The sequence below is a fragment of the Echiichthys vipera genome, assembly GCF_963691815.1.
Source record: "Echiichthys vipera genome assembly, chromosome: 23".
NCBI classification, from domain to species: domain Eukaryota; kingdom Metazoa; phylum Chordata; class Actinopteri; order Perciformes; family Trachinidae; genus Echiichthys; species Echiichthys vipera.
Genome location: NC_139848.1, coordinates 3,110,585 through 3,132,711, shown reverse-complemented (window position 1 = coordinate 3,132,711; position 22,127 = coordinate 3,110,585). Strand labels below are relative to the sequence as shown.

Below are 22,127 nucleotides of genomic sequence, written 5' to 3'. Positions count from 1 at the left end.
GCAGAAGTGGATTAAGGCAAGAAGAGGCTGCAGATATGCTAGCAGAGGAGATGGGGTGGTGATAATTAGGCCAGTCACACGGCATAATGGCCAGGAACACCACAATCTGCCAGCTGTGTCCAACTCCGAAGATGTCACGTGCATCCGTCACATCCCATCTGGACCGGTGGCTCGTGGTTGAATAGAGACACACTGACACACTGACCACCTCTGCGTGAGTGGCCCCAGCACAAAGACAGGCTTAATTTGCTGAATGTGATTATCAAAAGGGACACAATCAATGGATCACCTGCTTTGTGAAGAGTCAAGATTGAGAAGAGTGCTTGTATGAAGATAGTAGTGGTGTGGTGCCATTATCTGTACCAGCTGTTGTAGAAATTCACTGATTTGTTCAAGGAGCAGAAGGTAAAAGTCAATAATGCATACAGTATCCCTGTGTTCCAATTAAAGGTACATTTCTGTTTTTTTTATCAGTGCCACACTTGCACTTTCTATCAAACGAGCATCCATGTTACAGGGCGGCATTAGAAGGAATCATGATCGGTTTGATAGGGAGAAAGAGGTGCGTTTGGTTAAAGCCGTGATGATAAAGTGAGAAAATCATGACACAGCCAATGAATACACATTGACTCCTTATAAATAATGATTCATTTGGACTTTTTTCTCCTTATTTACTATTTATTTACTATTGATTTAAAAGAAACAACCTGACAATGATGCACAAAATTAATTTATTTCAGATAAAATCTCATTTATGGCAGGTAAACACTCTGCTGGTGTAGAAGTTAAGTGCTTTTTTCATTTATAGATCCAGAAATTAGCCACGCCCCCCCCCTATCCATCCATGCAGGTTCCCATTGTGGACATGTTTCAATTCATACTTCCTCACTTCCCAGAAACACAGGTCTGGGCCATCCCGTTCTGGCCAATGAAATTCCCGTGGGGCAGGGATGCCTGAATGTGTTGCCTAGCAACGGGAGCAGGGGGGCGGGGTGTATGTGTGTGTGTGTGTGTGTGAGAGAGAGAAGTGGAGGGGGGGGGGGCTGAAACATGAGGAGGCAGTAGTCAGTGCAGCTGGCTGGATCTGGCAACGGCACGCTGCCATGCCACCGGCCAATTACCGAGCACGCTGGCAGAGCACGGAGGCAGTTGCCTAGCGACGATAACCATAGAGCTGTACAGGGCAAGATGGGGGAGGGAGGAGCAGGGTGAGGGTGGTAGTAGTGGTGGTGGTGGTGGTGCAGGAGGAGGAGCGGGAAGGGGGGGCACTAAGAGACCAGAGCCTGCAGCAGTACATAACCACTCAGCTACCGACTCCTCCAACGATACGCTGCCCCCCGTTGCCTAGCAACAGAGCCCCCCCTCTCTCTCTTCCTCAAGATACCCTCGTACAAACAGGCAACTAGAGCAAGTGCACGCTTCCCAAACACACATTCACACACAAACTGGACACTGAAGGTTACTTCTTAAACGTTAAATATACTGTCTGACTGATTGGCAGTTTAAAATGGCAATTAGGAGCCTAATCCACCAGATTAGCCCCGACTCAGCAACATAATCTGATTACGCTCAGTTACTTTTGGATTACTTTGCCTGTAAAATATATAATGTAGATTATAAAGCTAAGTGGATTATTGCTTTCTTCTTATTTCGGACAGTGCTGTTGTTGAAAAACATAATTTATTCTGCTTTATTTGATAAAACCCCCGTTAGCGGACAACATTCACTCATTTCAGACAAAATGGTGTGCAGTCAAAATGCTTTTTCCTTTTGAAAATGTTTTTCTTTTTCTTTTTAGGAGTAATCAAATAAGCAATCACATATTTCTCATCCGTAATCTGATAACCGAGTGTATCCGGAGTCGCTGTAATCTCATCATGTGTAATCTGTTACTCCTGAATGCTCGCATACGCACATGCATACACACACACGCACACACATGCACACACTCTCTCCAGCCTCTCAGGTGCCAGTGTTGAAGTTAATTGCATTCCCTCCATTAGCTGGAGCTGAAGCAGGGCATCCGGGTCTCAGAGGTCATTAGAGAGGCTCTTGGAGAACGCTTTACAGGCTCCTGCCCACAACTACCGATGCAGGCTCGGAGGAGAGCGGAAAGGGAGAGGAAGAGAGAGACACAGGTTAAGAGAGGAGATACATGAGATACACATTGATACATGGGGGAAGTGATGGAGGAATAAAGTATGAGAGGCATGAGGATGGTGGAAAACTAGGGCTGGAAGATGAACTTTGTTACTTTATCCTTATGACTATCAACGATCTGTCAGTAAACACGATTGCACTTAAACGTCACGATTAAATCCAAATAAGACTGAGTTACCACTCCTATAATACTTAGCAATAGTTCAGGACATGGTACGTGAGGGGCAATGTTCCAGTTGACGATTCTGACGGTAATGTTTTTCCCTCAGATTATAATCATAATGAATTGTGTAAAGGAATTAAATTAAAATTGGTTGAAAATGACTGATTAAATAAGTTTTCTATGGTAAACCAGCCAAGAGTACTTCAAAGTTACTGTTTCTTTGACTGAATGGAACAAAACTATTATTTTATCTGGAATGATTATTATCAACGTAGAAACAATATGCACTACACGACCTAAAGTAGACACCTGAGCACAGTATATGGACACTTGAGCATCATATTACAGTTTGATCTTTCCGTCAAAATGTTGGCCTGAAGATAGAGAGAGGGAGAGAGAGAGAGAGAGAGAGCGCGAGAGAGAGGGAGAGAGAGTGGTAAAAGAGCAGAGTAATAAAATAAGAGCGTGAAGAAGCGTACGGAGAGAGATGTTACAAGAACACTGATATAAGGAGAGAACTGGAGAGAGCGAAAGACGAGAAAGAGGGAGACGACAGCTGAGGAACAGAGGGAAAGAGAGAGAGAGAGCGAGAGAGAGAGAGAGAGAGAGAGAGAGAGAGAGAGAGAGAGAGAGAGAGAGAGAGAGAGAGAGAGAGGGAGGCAGAATAACCAGTCCTTGTGTTTTACCCGTTCCCTCACGCTGCCCAAAATCTAATTGTACCATTTCTTATCTGCCATAAGCCTATTCACAAAAAGCTCTACAGGGCACCGTCATTTCAACTCAGCCCGTCTAATTCCAGATTAAATCGTAGCCTTTTCTCCGTCGGTAATTTATGGAAATAACAACTAAGAAAAAGAGGATTTGAGTAATGACATCTTTAAAGTTGTCAGGATAATGGCTCAGTGAATGGGGGAGCCTGTGGCACTGCTGTCTCTTTCTGAAGAGGGTCGCTCGGCTCGGCTCTACTGTACCTCCCCCATTCCTGTCTTCTGTCTCCATCTACTCTTTGTTTCACTCCACGTCACTATCTCCTCTTCTTCTGCCTTTTCTTTGGCTTTTGTGTTTTCTTTGTGTCATCTCGTGTCGACAACTCCCCCCCTTCATCACTCCACTCTCCCGGTTTGAATAACAAGACAAATGGTCTTTGTGCGGATGCTTTTATCCCAAGCACCTGATGTGACGAGGATGAGCTCACAGGAAAGAGGGGTTCCTTCAAGAAACTGAGACTTTTATGGAGTTCTCATTAAATTGTAATAATATCAGTTTTAGACAATTTACTGGATAGAGAAAAAAAGACGCCCATTTAGCTTTAAGTACAGTTTAAAGGTGATATTTTAATCCGACAAGGATCTGTGTATTGGGATGTACCGACACATACTCACTCCCAACTTTTCACAGGGGGACGCTTGGTCGAGACATTGGCGTCACACTTTTGGTGTAATTTTTCAATCTGCAGTGTATGTAAAGGTTTGGATCAGTGGTCTGCAACCTTCGGCTCCCGGGCCGTATGCGGCTCTTCAGCCCCTTTTCAGTGGCTCCCTAAACATTTGCCAAAAAATAACATGGAAATAGATAACATCTTTTTGGCACATTGGACAATCTTTCTAAGGGAACACCTGTTATCCAGTAGTTCAAGGTGATTTAAATTATGTGAAACTGAAATATGCATCACATCTTACATCTACGGCTCAGCGCAGGTGGCTAATCTTTAGTTTCTGACCCGCACTGTCAGTATGCTAACCATGGATGAATCCCACCAAAAAACAATCAGAGCAAAATAGAGTGTTGCCAACGATGATGGCTTATCTGTATGCCTGATATGTGGTGAGAAATTAGCGAACAACTACATTTTCAAATAGGTAATAATAGGAATAAAATGGTTAACAGGTTTGTTTATTGTCGTTCTATAATTTCAAATATGCAAAAACTATGAAAACTATACTTTTTTGTAAATATCATGTAACTATATATAAAACTTTATAAGCTGTGCAGCTCAGGACACATTTTATTTGGTGGAACAGGGGGAAATGGCTCTTTTGATAGCAAAGGTTGCAGACCCCTGGTTTAGACAATAAAACTACTTGGTTAGGTTTAGGAAACGATTGTGGTCATGAAGTATATCAGGTAAGTAACTTTAGTAAAGTCACCAAGGGACATGGACAGCTGTGTCTCTTTAGACTACGTCTGGTCTGAAACATTAGCTGGTCCCAGCTGCTGCTCACATGTATATCTTTTTTTAAACTCTTGGTCAGACGAAATGTGCAATATGAGGACTTCTCCAAATATGGGACCCTTGAGATGATCTGCAAATGTCCGATTCATTTGTGTTGGCCTCCTTGTCCATCCCTTGGCTTGCATGGAAACTGGACAGCATCAGTGCTGCAGGTCTCCCAGAGCTGGCCCAGTTGGCATGGAGTTTTAGCACAGGGGTTGTGAACACACCACACTGGGGAAATCAATGATCGCGTGTCTGCACCCTTTGTTCCAGTCAGGCTGATGCCCAAACCTGTGGTGTGTGTCACGACGGGTGTGATCACACATTCAGCGTGTTTTCTTCATTCTTAACGTATAATCGTTGACAAGTTTATTTATATTCACACCCCCTGAAAATACAAGCGAGTCAGAGCTTGCACACTGAACTGGAAAGCTTTGGTGATCTGTCAACCATTGAGTTTAGGGAGTTATATGGTGGGTAGGGAGAACATTTACTTAAGGTCCTACATCCATGGGCTAAAACATGCAAATAAACAGCTATATATTGGCATGGATCCAGACTGCCACCATGTATTAACTTTGTTATATTCATATTTTATCCCTGGCACCTCTCCATGAGGGGGTAGAGACCTACAATTTCAGCCATCACAGCCCAATTATTTTGAATTATTTTCTTCTCACCTTCCCAATCCAAACACTAAAGAGTTCAAATAAACAGTCCTGATTTGTTTGGGGCCAAAGAGGCCTGAAGGCAAAGAGGAACTAAACGCTAACCCAGCTAATGAATTGCGACAAACAACTTTTTTTTATTATCGGAATAAGCACACAGATGGTATCCCTTGTGACATGCCTCCTAAGATTACAATACACCATTATATTAGAACTCTATTTTCTTGGTCTTAAAACGATCTTATTACGAACCCTGAGAAATCAGAGAACCTCAGATCGAGAACATCTGACCTAGACTTACAGTACAGAATGCATAAAGGACGGGAGGGCCTGAAATAAACTGGGGAAATAGCAGCCTATCCAGGTCAATCCATCCATCACTGTGCAGTTACTCAGACGGAGGACAGCTCCCCGACAGGGGTCTGAGTGGTTTGGGATTGAGATGGAAGAGCTGGAGAGTTATAGCTCCTGAACCCTCCCCCCTTCCTTCTTGAGAAGAACCTTGACAAGCAGGACCTGTCCTGCTCCGGCACAGTAAGTACTTAGGTAGAAAGAGCGGGATAAGAGAAGTGGGTTTTCTTAAATCATCACATTATTATCTTACATGGTGATAGTTCTACGCTGCAACAAGGGGAGCAGGGTTTAAGCTCGTTCTTTGATTACTTGGCTGTTTTTTTTTCTTTTCGTTTCTTATCACTTTTCCTGCACTTTGTACTTGTTCCAAGAATGTGAAGCAGGGGGATTTTCCTCAATTATCTCAAGTCAGGTTGTCTAGAAGTTCAGAAAGCTGGCTGGATTGGAAGAATGAATGAATGAATGAGTGGATGGATGGATGGATGGATGGAGCGCCCAGGAACCCAAATGCAAACAGACCAGAATAATTATCCAGAAGCAAACATCCATGTGTGATTGAGTGGCTGCGACTTTAAGGAAACAGCACTTCACACCCAAATATATGACAGAAAGCTCTTTCCTTTTTTCCATGTTCAGTGCAGACATTCTGCCTTTGTCTACTTCAGTGTGCAACAGCCATTTAGCTTCAGGATTGAGTCCTTTTAGCCTGTCACCAGCAATGAGTGTCAATCAATTTTATTACCTGCAGGTGTATCAAGTGGCTAAGAGATGTGTCCTCAGTGCTGCCTGGCTGAAAGTCTCATCGGGTCACTTACTGACATTTTATCTGGAAAGTGCACCTAATATGTTCCGGTTATGTAACATTTTGTCTACGTGCAGCTATTTTCTCAAGCATACAAAACATTATGCATATTAATGTGAGCTGTGTGGGCAATTCCAAATAATTAAATTGAACCAATCTTGAAGCTAAGTGAGTATTGCACATTGGAAAGTGTTTGCATTTGACTCCCTTGTGATGCCTCTCGTGTTTGCAAACCATAAATAACTGCACAATATTCCATCTCTAGCAAAGCGCTGCTTCCTCTTCTTTCAGTAAAACTACTAGTAGTGCTATTGCTGCTAAAATGACATCTAAAAAACTAATCTCACCTGTATGTGTTCTCTGATGGGCCTTTAGGTGGGAGCTCTTGGTGTACACCTTCCTGCAGCCATTGAATTGACAACGGTGGATCCTTTTCTTGTTCTCCGGTAGCTCCCCTACCCCGATAACGCACGTAGCCCCCTCCTCTTCGTCCTTCACACGGACGGGGAGTGCGTGTGCTGCCACTAGCCGGGCTGCGCTTAGCCCGACCTTCCTGGCCACCAGCTTCAGAGTAAGGGTCCCATCAGCTGAGGCCGTGAGTGTCTGGTTGGGCTTGATGAGGTGTCGACCCAGTTCTGGCGATGACGGGGGCGTCAGGGAGGTGACAGCGCTCAGCTGGGCCTGGTGGACCCCTTCCATTCCTTCTATGTTTTCTAGCCCCTGGCCTTTAGTTTTGAGGTCTCTTTTCATTGCGCCAGTGGAGGGAAAGTTCTTCCGCGTTGGGCAGAGGATGACTGGCGGTGGGCTTGGGGGCTCAGGGAGGCAGGGCAGGCTGGGGAGCAGGGTGTCTGTCAGCTCTTCCTCGCCGTCTTCCTTCAGGTAAGCCGGAGTTAGGAGGCCATCCAGGTCTTGGTCAAAGAGCTCTGACAGGCGCTTGGGCTCCGTCTGCAGATAACGCTCCAGTTCTAGGCAGGTCTACAAGAGAGAAGGAAATAGAAAAGAATCAATTTAGACCCAATTCAGGAAAGTTCCCACATCTGGGCAGCTGCACTGAAAATGCTCATCCTCACTCTCAATTCCCACTTGACAATTTCAACAGCCATCAGATCATTCGATATGGCTTTACACAGGGTGGAGAGAAAATCTGCATGGTGCCATCCAGTCTTCCAGACAGGCAACTTAGCTGCTCTGCCAGCTGTCACATGCTCAACACACACAGATAGCCACCAAGACAGCCAGGATAACCTGGCAGCTCCAGCTAGATGGCTGATTACACACTGATTGATTGCAACCACTGCAGCGTGGAACGAAAGTGAGCGGAGTGCATAGCAGGAGGAGAAGTCCTAAACTGAACAGAACTCCTATCAAACAACATTTTATAGAGCGTTGACAAGCCATGTGTGTACGGGCTTCCACTGAGCCAAGATAGGAAGATTTATTCAGCTGTAGTTATGGTCTGCTTCATCCCTATTACTCCGAACACCTCTCCTCTCGGAGGGCAAATAAAAAAGGCTACATCCCCGATTTGTGTGAACTAGCATCCTGAGAAGTCTATTACTTTACAACAAGCTGGCAAGGTGCTACGAGTAGAGCCAGCAAGGGAAAAAGACACTCCATGTCCAAGGATGAAGCTATTATGTTTGAATGGACGGCGGCAGTCTGATCCAAGGGATCGTTGTGTTTCGCTTGTAGCCACTAACCCATTTTGACAGCTGAGATGGAGGCTAGCAGCTCCACTGGGCGCGTGTTACTCGCCACTTCATTTGTGTGTAAATAGGCACTGACAGACAGAGTAGCTAGTTCCATTATCAGGAATACGGCTGTACAGACTGAACACATCAGAGACATTTACAATCGCACCCCCCACCCCAGCTATTTCCTTGTTCACACCTTCTAAAAATAAAACCACGCATATTTTTCTTCTTCTCTTTTTTGGAGGGGGGTGTCTGTCTGTTGCTAAGGAAGTGTAATTTCTCCTCTAAGTCGTCCAGGAACAAAAAGGGATTTGGAGTTGTTTTTATGACTATTTGCATAAACTGACATCAAATCGAAAAGCTGCTCGAGACATCTACTGTGAGGATAATGCGCCATGCTTCCTCCCTCCACTGCACGCCTACATGTTTTTATTTTTCCTACTGTGATGGCTTTAAAGCATAACTTCTTTCATGCGCTGTGTGAGAGGTCTCCTCTGAGGCCGGTCAATCATGAATTAAATGCAACGTATTTTCCTCCCTTTATTCTTTCTTTCAAAGTGCAATTAAATAAGGAAGGCGTTGAGACGTGATGAAGGGAATAGCCATCTCCAGAGCTGTGAAGGTAACGTAACATGGCCAACACTATCTTTGAACCCCTCCAGCTGCCCATATCAGTCCCTTTCTCACTCTTCTACTTCTGCATCACCCCCTATCGATTCCCCCAATTCACCCCTTTCTTTCTCCTTTTCTTCTCATTGTCATCTCCTCCTCTCTCAAGGTGAGGACTAATTATCCGCTAAAACCAGCCAGTTAAAGGGGACTTTATTCAGCAAAATGCTGAGGATTGCAAACCAAGGGGACTGTGTGTGTGTGTGTGTGTGAGGTAGAGATAGTTCAAGAGAGCGGAAAAGAGGATAGAAACGGATAAGTGAGAGGGGGGCTGAGTGGAAGGTGAGGAAGAAGAAGGAGGAGGAGAGTGATGGAGGGACAAGGTGGAGGAGGGAGGAGAGTGAAGGTGTTGACTTCATTTTCTCCGCGGGGGGTGAATCCTTTTTGGAAGTGTGACATTTGGCATAACAGGATCCTGTCAGCGGGCGAGCCACAGGCCTCACACCGTGTAGGAAAGGGTTCATGCACACTGAATGTTCGGTTACGACCCAGGGTGATGTGCAAGGCTGTGCTCGGATGTCACAGCGTAAGGGGGAGTGTGTGCACGTGCATGCAGAGGGGATGTTTGACAAGGTAAGAAGGATGAAAGAGGCTGCAGGTGAGGGTGGTGGCAGGTACGGCATGCTTATCGTGCCGCTCTTTCTTTCCATCTGTCTTTTCCCTTCTTTACTCGCATCACTCCATCAAGCCCCTCCCACACCCCTCCGGTCCACCACCCTCCTCCCTCAGGTGGTGACATTAACATTGTAAGAGAGAAGGTCATGCAGTTGATCAGCAGTCCCTGTGTAGAGCAATGTGGGTGTATGTACTGTATGTGGCTGCATGCAATTATGTTAGTTTGCGCAAGGGTATGTGTGAGTAGCATAATTATGCTACTCTCGGTTTAATTATGCGACTCTTGTGTGTGTGTTTGTGCCAACACCTACGCACATGCATAAACTTGTGTACTAATTGCTGATCTTGTGGCCTAAACGTGAATGTGCAACCTGTGTGTGTGTGTAGGCAAGCAATCACAAGCCAATAGCATCGCACAATAGCCAAGATAAAGGAGTGCTCATGGCCCGCTTCAGCTCTGTTTGGACAAACGCCGATCCGGAGAGCCAACATCAATTGGTTGTGCATGAAGCCAGGCTTCATTTCCTAAAAGGCTTTCGCGATGATTCCTTCATGTGAGCCAGGATAAGCTGAGACAATCCGACGGCTGTTCCAGCAGCACCTCCACTTCCAGACTGGAGGAAATCACCCTGGTGGCGCTGGGTAGTAGGGTGACTTGGGACCAGATTCCGGACTGCTCTTCTCAAGCATTTTACTTCTTGTGATTAAAGGCCTGGCTTATGCTCCCTTTATGTGTAAAAAACAGATACATTCATTTCAAACGATGCAACTGTCACTGCTCACATACTTGCATGCGTAAATTACGTTGGGACAGGTGTTAAGCAATACACAGGGCAGCTCAGAGTCAAGTGTTTTCCAAAGTCTATCATAGATAAGAAAACAATTCTATATCTATAAAATACATCATGTTCTATGGTCGTATCTCGCTTGTACTATAGAGTACACTGCTCCCCTGATTTCCAGTGGTACTGCTCCTGTTTGCCTTCTGTTATCAAGAGTTCAAGGAAACCTATTTTGAACCTTTTTCAATAATCAAGAGTTACTTTCAGGTTGTCAGGTCACGTTTCACGTAATTGGTTGAGCAGCGAAAGGTTACAACCAATCAAATCTAAGCAGGAACGTGTTCAATTAGATTATCATTAGCACTGTATCTTGCATTGAAATGTATTCGCTGTTGTAATGTAACAAAGTACAAATACTGTGTTACTGTACTTAAGCAGAATTTCACGTATCTGTAGTTTACTTTGTTTATATTTTTGGCAACTTTTACTTTTACTCTACTTCATTTAAACAAATGTTTACTTTTACTCTGATGCATTTCCCATCGACAATCATCTTCGTTGCTTGTTTCTACAAAATAAAATCAGAAGAAATGTGAAAGCCTCCGTCAGACCGGACACGATGGACGCTGCTGCCTTTAGCGAGACCAAGGCTGCTAGCGCTAACTTACTTCTAAAAGAACAGAAATGAGCCCTCAGGTTAAGTGTGTGGCTCTTAAAGAGCTGTTGTGTTTTAATGAGATCAGGTTGTCGCTGATTTAACCTCAGGCCTCAGGAACACCTTCAGCATACTACTGCTCTCCGCGTAGAATAGACGGGAAATGCGTTTTTTTTTCTGCTGCAGCGAGCCAGCTGGCAGGTATGGTCATCACGGACAACTATGGTGATGTTAAGGACCTCCTCCTTGTATTTTAGCAATCTCAATGCTGATTGGCTGTTGCGCCGCAGCATCATGTGAATCGCCTGAAAAGTTTTGTTTCCGTTTTTTTGGGTTTAGTTTTCACGTATAAACAATGTAAAACACAAAGTGATAAAACTATAAGTGCATGTGTGGGCTTGTATGAAACCACACCCAAAAAACATTTGAATATTAGAATACAACACAATAAAAACAAATACAAAACAATCAAATAAAAAAAAAGAAAAGTTCAATATTTTCAACTTGTGCGACGGACATGATGGAAGCGACGTCATGTCCATCGCATCTGTATATTTACTCTGTTTGCAGTCGCGTTGCGTCCATTGGTCCATCGCTTCCGGTCTGAACGCAGTTTAAAGTTTTTCCCGTTGTCGCAAAAATTGTTATCATGCTTCAAACATTTATTTACACAAAAATAAATAGATAAGGCTGTGAAATACTTGTTCAAATTATCCCAAATACACAAAATTAAATCACATAATGCAACCACACACTGCTGGGCGTCACCTGAACATTGGGTATCATGAGCTTGTTCAAACCACAATAAAGTTATATTATTATAATATGTATTTGTACTTTAACTTTTACTCCCAACACTTAAGTACATTTAATATCAGAAACTTACTTTTGATACTAAAGAACATTAAGTAGACGATTCTTTAAGACGTTTACTGAAGTCATTTTCTAAAAGGTGACTATAACTTCTACCAAAGTCATTTTCTACTAAGATACTTGTACTTTTACTCAAGTATTGCTTCCTAGTACTTTATACAAGACTGATGTATTGTCACTATGCAAGTAATGATCTTTCAACCTTGGTTCCTTTGACAAAAAAGTAAAATGGTTACTTATCATCAAAATAGTCAACTAAATTCTTAACTTGTCTTAGTATTTCTTCCAGTATTCGTGCCATAGCCAATGAGTGAGTTGAGCAAAGCAGCGCAACTACACTGCTGATTACCCTGATCATGTTCAGCTGTGGCTGGTAGTGTGGACGCAGCCTCAGTCATGATCAGCCTTCAATAAGGATTTTAATATTAACATTTTATATGAATGTACTGAATAACTGCACCTTTATTAGGAGAATGAAAATAGTTGCTCTGCAAGAAGGGAATTCCTTTGTCAAAAATGAAGAATTCCTTTTATTTATCCCACAAGGGTTATTATTATTATACAGGTTACACACACATACACACACACACACACACAAAATACACAGATGCACAAACAGGACCCATATACATGCAATTAATGGAGAGATGTCAGAGCGAGGGGGCTGCCAATGGCTCAGCAACCGGAACAATTGACTCAAACCAGCGACCCTTCAGGTCCCAGCTGAGTCACGTAAGGACTGAGCTACTTCAGCCCAATGATTGGTAAACTAAGTGTTAGTACAGTCCAGGCTCCTTTTCTCATGAAAACATTTAGTAGAAAGTAAACAGTTCAGCTGCGATTCGTACAAATTGTGCATGGGCACAGGACTTTTCTCTATCTTCCTACTCATAAATAAACATATGTCCTATTTGTGGAAGAATCAATGTGAAAACACAAGACTCAGCATCCACAGAAGTGTCTTTACTCAAATATGAAGGACAAAGACGTTGGGTTGGGGTCAGGGTCAGGTTGCTGCAAAGTTTAAGGTCAACTCACTTGAGTCTTGTTCTTGTGCTTTACTCGAGCAAAGAACAATACGTATTTAGACCAAACATGCCAAAAAGGGACCCATAGACAATTTCATTTTGTGTTATTTTTTTCTGTGCACAGCCCACATAAACACACACAGGATCACACATGCAGAACACACCTCGAGTTAGTGAGGCTTAAAATACAGCAGGTGTGAGAAATACTGGCTGATCACCAGGCACGCTTTCTCGCAAAGTCAAGCAGGATGAGGGCTGTGAGGCGGTCCTGATTCACTGACTTCTCATCCTCTGACTTTTGAGTTATAAAAAGTATTTCTCTCCTCCTCTCTGTCTCACCCTCTCCTCCCCTCATCCACAGGGCCCTTGGCCTGGCAGCTGATCCTCTCTTCTCCTTTCACATTTGGCCTGTGCCGAGCTGCCTGCCATCACCATCAAAGCGCAGGCTGCCTCGGAACGGTTAGCACCCCGCTACGTCGCTAATAAAAAGCCTGGGTTATAAATATGAACAGAAGAGCATGCATAATGCCCTAAAGGAAGGCCCAAAACACCACTAAACAGATAAATGTAATGGGGTGGATACGGCTCATTAATTTTAGGATAATCGTGTTGAGTTTTAGCAGATGCCGTGATAGAGACAAGGTGCTATGAATATTATTCAGCGCTGATGCTAGCAGGGTTGAAAAGGGCAGGACTATAAGGGGCCCTGAGCTGGAGGGGGTTATGCAGCACTATTGTTAAATGCAATTAGTTTTGGGGGGGTACTGTCACATCTCTTTAAAGATGACCCATGATTCCCTGTAGCACCGTCCTTGCAGAGCTGCATCATTCAGGATTAGGTAGATCTGTTTTCTGCTTAGAGTTGAGAGCTTAAAATACTTCCATTATAGAGAGAGGTTGACTATGTTTCCACTCTTCATGCTAAGCTAACAAACAAGAGAGTTTGAGTGTTTAAATGTTCCAAATTCTGCTCATTTTCAAGTTCATACTTGTATTTTGGATTTCTATTAGAACATGTTTACATGCTTTATTGTTCAAAGGACACTAAAACTGTCTGTTTGAATGTATCTGTCTGTGAGTGCGTGTCTCCTTAAGCCCCTCTGATTGGGAGCGTACCTATGTTCCCTGCTTTGTATGTGACCGCTTTTCACAGAAAGGGTCCTATCCCAAGTCTTTTATTTTTTATCAGTGCTGAATTCAACAACAAATAGGCTTATGTAGACCCTTACACTACCCCCTGACCGTAACCCCTAACCCTAACAGTTATATTAGCGGAGTCATAGGCTTATGTAGACCCTTACACTACCCCCTGACCGTAACCCCTAACCCTAACAATTAAATCAGCAGAGTCATATGCTTATGTAGAACCTTACACTACCCCTTAACCGTAACCCCTAACCCTAACAGTTAAATCAGCGGAGTCATAGGCTTATGTAGACCCTAACACTACCCCTTAACCGTAACCCCTAACCCTAACAGTTAAATCAGCGGAGTCATAGGCTTATGTAGACCCTTACACTACCCCTTAACCGTAACCCCTAACCCTAAAAGTTAAATCAGCGGAGTCATAGGCTTATGTAGACCCTAACACTACCCCCTAACCCTGACCCTTACCCTAACACTTAAATCAGTGGAGTCATAGGCTTATGTAGACCCTTACACTACCCCCTAACCCTGACCCTAACCCTAACAATTAAATCAGCGGAGTCATAGGCTTATGTAGACCCTTACACTACCCCCTAACCCTGACCCTAACCCTAACACTTAAATCAGCGGAGTCATAGGCTTATGTAGACCCTAACACTACCCCCTAACCCTGACCCTAACCCTAACACTTAAATCAGCGGAGTCATAGGCTTATGTAGACCCTTACGCTACCCCCTAACCCTGACCCTAACCCTAACAGTTAAATCAGCGGAGTCATAGGCTTATGTAGACCCTTACACTACCCCCTAACCCTGACCCTAACCCTAACAGTTAAATCAGCGGAGTCATAGGCTTATGTAGACCCTTACGCTACCCCCTAACCCTGACCCTAACCCTAACAGTTAAATCAGCGGAGTCATAGGCTTATGTAGACCCTTACACTACCCCCTAACCCTGACCCTAACCGTAACACTTAAATCAGCGGAGTCATAGGCTTATGTAGACCCTTACACTACCCCCTAACCCTGACCCTAACCGTAACACTTAAATCAGCGGAGTCATAGGCTTATGTAGACCCTTACACTACCCACTAACCCTGACCCTAACCCTAACAGTTAAATCAGCGGAGTCATAGGCTTATGTAGACCCTTACGCTACCCCCTAACCCTGACCCTAACCCTAACAGTTAAATCAGCGGAGTCATAGGCTTATGTAGACCCTTACGCTACCCCCTAAACCTGACCCTAACCGTAACAATTAAATCAGCGGAGTCATGGGCTTATGCGACCATAGGACCCGGAGAACATAGGGATGATCCCCTTGCTGGACTTCTACACCTGTACTCTCTGTCTGCGCTGTCATTGCAGCTGGGGAGTGACCGTGCATTTCTTTTTGTATTTGATACTTTGACAGTATTTATATAGCAAAGAAAAACATGGAAATCTCACTTTTTCCAATATGGGACCTTTAAATCTCGGCTAGAAAGTAAAGCGTTCTGTTCTGCGGTAATGTGTTTTTAGCCTCGTATTGTATTTTATTGTGACACTTTTATGAGGCTGTATCCATTTGTGGTATGATTGACTTTTGATTGTTCCTTCACTGCAAAACAGTGTCAAAATGTGCTTTTGATTGTAATCATCATACTTTTCAGCAAATTGAAAAATAAAAAGACACATTTTTAGTCTCAACTTGACATTTTCATTAATTGGTTCTGCCATGTTTGTTTTGTTTTTTTAAATCTTTGATATTTTTTTCAAAAGTGAGTAACATTCACGTCACGGATGAATTAGCGCTTCTCTTTCTTTGTTGTTTCACATTCAACTGACTCAACAGTCAGTTTGTTGCTTGCTGCATGCTTTTAGTTAAACTGCACAATGTCATTAGTCACGGAATAAAGCCCCATTCGGACGGGATTAGTTTAATGTGGGGACGTGGGGTGAAATGATTTTACCTCAGGACGTCCGTAATATAAATGGATTAGGAAATCACTGCATTCTACCAGGAGTGAGAGGGGTTACTCAACTTACACACTACATCAACTCCGCTGGCTTCATATCACAAAAATAACTAAACAAGAAACGATAGGACAGAAAAGATTATCTAAAAAATAGTATTAAGAGTGCTTCTTCAAGCGCCTCCATGCTCACAAATATGTGGAAACCACGCATTGACGCGCTATGATGGTGTGTCAACATAGGTTTTATAGAGGGTTGTATTCGGACAGGATTTGTTTTACCCGAGGTCTTTTTTCTGGACCGTTTTACAAAAGGTGAAAATCATTTTTACTGACATTCTCCGGATTAATTGCTGACATCAGGTAAGGCTGCACGAAAATCTTGCGATATGATACGTCTCATGATTAGGGACGAGCGAGTACAGCTGTATCTGTATCCGTTTACCATTTGAATTATCCGTGTCCGTATGCGTATCCGTATCCATCCGGCTCTACTGGGTGAGAAGATGGCTGCGATGCAGGTGGAGGCCCCCATTGTGTTCTTGATTGTGGATTACCTGATGTGTCTGACAGGGTGGTCAGCAACACTGGGGCCCCACAGGGCACTGTCCTCTCTCCCTTCCTTTTCACCCTCTTCACCTCAGACTTCAACTATTGCACTGAGTCACCTTCAGAAGTTTTCTGATGACTCTGCAATAGTTGGCTCGATGGAAACAGGGTAACAGGCAACTTTGTCACTTGGAGAGGGCGGAATCACCTGCAGCTCAACGTGACTAAAAGGAGCTTGTAGTGGATCTAAGGAAGGTAAAACACCTGTGATCCCTGTCTCCATCCACGAGGTCCCTGTAGACACTGTAGAGGAGTATAAGTACCTGGGGGTGTACTTTAACAACAAGTTGAACCGGTGTAGAAACGCAGAGGCTGTCTACAAAAAGGGCCAAAGTCGACTCTTCTTCCTGAGGAGGCTGAGGTCCTTTAACATCTGCCGGACGATGCTGATGATGTTTTACCAGTCTGTTGTGGCCAGTGCGATCTTCTTTGCTGTCACATGCTGGGGCAGTGGGCTGAAGGTCTCAGACACCAATATCCCTTGGACACCCTGACAACCGTGACGCTGACTGTGGCTCACTCAGCCCTCCAGTTGACGTTTGATGATAAGAATTAAAGTGTTGTTGCGTTGTTAACATTTCAAGATGTTTGTGTTTGATGCAATCTCTCAATTAGTAGCGTAAAATTTGTGAGGACTCAACTGATTCGAGTGAATGGTCACTAAAGATCCATGATGCCTGAGTCATTTTAGGGAGCCGCGTGACGAGTTAACCACTCATTACTACAAGGTAATACATCAGACTTAGACTTCTCTTTATTGATCCTTTGGGATGACTCCCGCACAGAAATTGAGTAAATATAAGTGTAAGTATAAATTGTGATTTTGTTACAAAGAACACATCATTATCTGCATATGTTGTTACGCTGGAGTGGAAGAAGACAGCACCACTATCTATTGATTGGGGATGACATGGTTGGCACCAATGGATGCCTTAGGTCATCTAGTTTCACATCAATACTTACTCTAGCTTTAAAAAGGAGTCTGCTGGGTTATCTTTCTTTATTGTCTCTTTTTCTGTTTTATTCATTTTTCTTATTTAACTTTTGTTTCTTTTCTTTTCTATATGTTCACCCAGGGCTTCAGTTGGTAATTGGTTATAAAGGATAAAACGGATCTAATGACGGACTATCCCTCAATAAAAGATATTTGAAACGTAAAAAGGAGTCTGCCAGTGCTCCTGTTGGTCTCAGAGGGTTAATTAAAAAATCGCAACAGTGTTTTTGAGAATCCATACAGTATCACCAAACATAATGTTATGATACTTAAGTGAATCAATATTTTCTTACACCGCTATGAACCAAATTGTCTTCTCCCTTTTTTCTCATTCTTTTGATTTAATTTTTATGACTCATTGTTTAACTTTACCGACTTTGTTTACAGCCGTCTTTGTTATTGCGTTTTGTAATTCACCACCACACTTGGCACTTTTATTGATGGAAAAGTTTGGGCAGGCACTTAATTCAGAGAGTGGTCTTTCACAGAGTGTGTGAGTGTGTATGTGCGAATATGTCTATGCACATGTGTGTGAGTGTGTTATAGGGCCTATGTCTCCCATTGATCTGGTGAGCCAGGCCAAACCATCACTTTGAGGTGACAGCTAAATGACCAGTAGCCCTAGGCATTGGCCATCTCGCCAACAGCCTTTGTGTGTTTGCGTCGCAGTGCCTAATCGATACGAAATGATACCGCGCAGGAGCTCATCAGCGGTGGCCGTCGCAGCTGACAGAGACGGTAATCTATAGCTTCACTGAGCAATACTTATACAGCACCCCCAGCCCGTATACACACACACAAAATCTCAGAAAAGCACCCCCTCCCCTCTAAGCTGCCCTTCAGGGTTTTTGCTCCTTCCCCTGCACTCACTCAGAGCTCTGGCCCTCAGATTTCAGACTCCTTGGAGAGTAGCGTGGCGTCATCAGTGGATCCCAGTTGAGCAGGGGAACCTGCCTACGGGGCCAGCAGGAGGAGGAGGAGGAGGAGGAGGAGGAGAAGGGTGGTGAGATAACGCTTCATTTTTCCTCGACACTGATCTGAATAGCGGCGCGCCGTCGCTTCTCCCTGTTATTCTCAACGGAGAGAGCGGCAGGGGGTGCAGTGTTTGGCCAGAGGGATCTCGAAGCTCCTGATGCCCCCACGGGGCTCCGGAACAACGAAGCAAAGGAGAGACAGAGGGAGCAGAGACACAAAGAGAAAGAGCTAGAGGGGAGAGACGGCTAATTCTGCCTTCCACATGAGAAGAATGAAGAAACAGACAGGTGAACGATGAAGTAACAAGTTCTATACAAGCTATGCAAAGAATTACAGATTAGGAAAGTTTGAAAAGAGTGTGAGGGGGGAAAGGTGAAGTCACAGCATCTTACAGGTGCATAAGCAAAAAATGACTTTGCAGATTAGAGAGAGGAGGGGGGGGGGGGGTTATGAAGCTTGAAAAGCCACAGACAGACACAGGAGTCCTCCCTGACTAACAGCTCCATCTCTCCAGGCAGCCGAGCCTCACCTAGCTTCAGATAACGCTCCACGGAAACAGCTTAATTACACACACAGCCTTATCAGACGACATTAGCCTCACAGTAATAATCAGGGCCGCCGTCAGCCTCTCCGTCAAAGCCTGGCAACGCAGCACCTTGAGGCGGTTTTACACAGTGCGGGCTTCTGGCTGATAACAGACAGTGCCAGTTGTTAAATTACAATTTGCTGACAGAGTTTGAGGGAATAATGTACATATGGTTGTAAAACTGACACCTCCTTTGCACACAGTCGATTTTTGTTTGGATGGATGCGCTAATAGACACTTGAAACAGCACATTCAGTGTCGTTTTGTTGGCCCAAATGCTTCGATTTACATTTTACGCACATTTGAGCCCTAATTCGAGGCCCAGTTTTAAGCGTATCGCACTTGGACCTGTGATTGGCTCCTTTGCAGAACAGCAAGGTTGTGAGGTAAGACATCTCCCCGCTAATCCTTCAGTTTCTGCCGGTTTATGCGACATGTGTATGTGGGTTTGTGCGTGATGCGGAGCCTTCAAAGCGCCTTTCATCTAGCAGGAAAACCACAATGATGGAGCACTCAGAGCGTAAAAACCTGTGACCTCTGCTTAATGGAGCAGAAAGACATTTCCCATTGCTTTCTCTGAGCAGACACAACAGAAACCACACATCCACATTATCCCAGGCACGAGGGAGCTCCCTTCAGCCTTCCTATAGAACAACATGGAAGCTAATAAAGAAGCGCTCTGTGAAATATTTAAGGTAATACCTTTAACGCTGGTAAATGTGGAGAAGTGTCTTCTTTCAAATCAAAAGTTATGGGAGGACAAATATTGTTTCAGACTATTTTCTGCTGTTTTTGGTCTGGTACAATATATACAACCCTCTGTACACACAGATGATTCCTACCATCAAGTGTTTTATTTTGCACATATTTCAGATCATAACTAGTATTGTTGGGAAATATGTATATATAGCAGAAGTTACAGGGGGACACATATGCTTTCAGACTGCATTTTCTGCAGTTTTCAGTCTGCTACACGTTTTACCCTCTCTCTAAAATGCACCCATGATGTCATGCAATTCAGTGTTTTATTTTGGGTTTAAATATTTAATAGGTTTCAATTCCTGCCCATTTTCAGGTTCATACTTTTATTTTGTTCATACAGTATTTATGCAGCACCTCCACCTGCTTCATAATAAAAAAAAATACATAAAATCTGACTTTTTACAGTATGGGACCGTTGAATTCCACATTTCCATGACAAGTAGTAAACTTTTATATTAAATTATCAGTTAAAAAAGACGACATTAGCCTGGAGGAGTGGACATGCAGCTTTTCACGCAGTATTTTTGCACTACTATAAAAAACTGCCGTCACATTTGAATAACCTCTTTCTGCACAGACAAAGCTTCTGAAGTGTCCTCTCAATGCTCCAAGTAGCTCGACAAGTAAACAGACCGAAGTCTTGAAGATCTGCCGACCTTGAGCGGGATACAGACATTATTAAGAGGTCTCACGATACAACAAGTGCACTGGATATAAAGACCTCTGCTGCTCCATCCAAATAGCTTGTGACAAAGTGTGGAAAATGTCTTTGTTCTGGTATTAAATCAAGGATCGGAGAGGTGAGGGTGAAACAGGATAGAGGAGAGAGGGAGAGCAGAGGAGAAGAAGCATCTTGAGACTGAAGAAGATGAATGATGGAGAGGAGGATGAGGAGAATAGCAGGGCATGCAGGACGGGGGTGAGGAGGAGGGAGGGCGGGGGTATAATCCCAACGAGTGGAGCCGTGTTGCACTCGCTGGGGAGGGGAACTCTGTCTCTCTTTAACTGGATTTGGCTGAGCTGCTGTTTATCGGCGTATGCGTCGCCAGGCGCTCTCTCCGAGCTGTCAAAACCATCCTAATCTAATCAGGAGGCATTTCAGCCATTTGCTTTCAACACGGCAGAGTGCAGAGTGGACATGTTTGTGTCGTGTGCGTGTGTGTGTGTGTGTGTGTGTGTGTGTGTGTGTGTGCGCGTGTCTGTGTGTGTGTGTGAGAATGAACCAGTATGTATATGTGTTTGGGTGCATGTATAGAGGGGGTCGGCGTCAACAGTGGTTTTACACCGGGGTTAGCAGCTTGCAGCCGGATTTGGGGAGTCTGTGCTCCGGATGTGGGGACCCCATTGTGTGCGGCAGGCTGGCTAATCTTCATTACCGCACACAATGACGGGGCAAGTGAATGGGGCCTTGGCTGGAAAAGGCACCGAGAAACAAAAGAGCGGCGAGCAGCGAAAGAGAGAGGGGAGGAGGGCCGAAAATAACAGAGCGGAGAGGAGAGAGAGGAGAGATAAAGGGAACAGTGAAGCGGAAAAACTCTGCTTCCTCCTCATACAGTGCCAGTCAGAAAGGACTGCTCGGTACCCCAATCACGTCCACAAACCGTGAAGTGCAACTGTGGCGCCGTGCCCGTGCTGATAAGAGCCAAAATGGTTCATTCTTACATGCTTCTGTACAGCTGAATAGGACCTCTGATTCTTGCCAGTTGTTAGGTCTGTGTTTATGCTGCTTTTGCAAAGCAGGTGTTGTATAACACTTAGCTTGTCTGTTTGGGCTGCAGTTTCAGGCTTTGTCGCTCACTTACAGCACAAAACCTCAGGGTTAGCTAAGAAGCAAAGTGTGGGGGGAGTGGGTGCATACGTGGTGCGAGCAAGTGGCAAGAAAACAAGCAGCGAAAGCAGGTCAGTGGCACAGTCTCGCAAGGCCAAGGTGGATTAGTGCAGGGTCGCAGACATGCTAGAGTATGTGCAGTTACGCAAGAGCATGTACGTCCCGATGACTTTATGTGTATCCGAGAGAGCGTGCAAACAGGAGGTGGGGCACTGTCGTTCCGTCTTTATTCCCACGGCAATGCTTTCAAAACAAACCTGAGCGACAAAGATTAGCCCAAGCCGCTTAAAATATTGAAAGACGTCTCCTCGCCACCACTAACTGCTGTGGGCTCTCCTCCAAGAGGTAGGGGGTGGGTAGAGAAAGGGAGAGTGAGTTTATGTTGGACGAGGATGGGCGGAGGCAGCGTGGCAGGCTGAACCCGTTCACCCCTCTGTGCCGTGTGGCTGACTGTTCAGTGGGAAGCGCAAGCGGAGTGCCAGGACTTTTCACCCCAATTTCATCCTGACAATGTACGGCTGCTCAGCGAAGAGAGGAAGAGAGCAGTTACACGCACTATGAAAGGTGTTAAGAACTCATTGGCCTTAAGCTTTGT

At 44.4% G+C, this 22,127-nt stretch overlaps 2 protein-coding genes across 2 annotated transcripts in view; one reads left to right on the top strand and one right to left on the bottom strand.

Moving 5' to 3' along the window:
* The window catches only part of LOC310964905 (receptor activity-modifying protein 1-like), a 140,097-nt gene that overhangs the window by 32,159 nt on the left and 85,811 nt on the right, over nucleotides 1-22,127 (top strand). The gene's annotated exons all lie outside the window — the stretch shown is intronic.
* klf7a (Kruppel like factor 7a) overlaps nucleotides 1-22,127 on the bottom strand; it is a gene marked incomplete at its 3' end in the record, with an annotated part of 37,131 nt that overhangs the window by 4,056 nt on the left and 10,948 nt on the right. Inside the window, exon 2 of the mRNA XM_083937793.1 lies at nucleotides 6,710-7,337. Within this exon, the coding sequence (XP_083793919.1) occupies nucleotides 6,710-7,337 (628 nt within the window). The remainder of the gene's footprint in view (nucleotides 1-6,709; nucleotides 7,338-22,127) is intronic.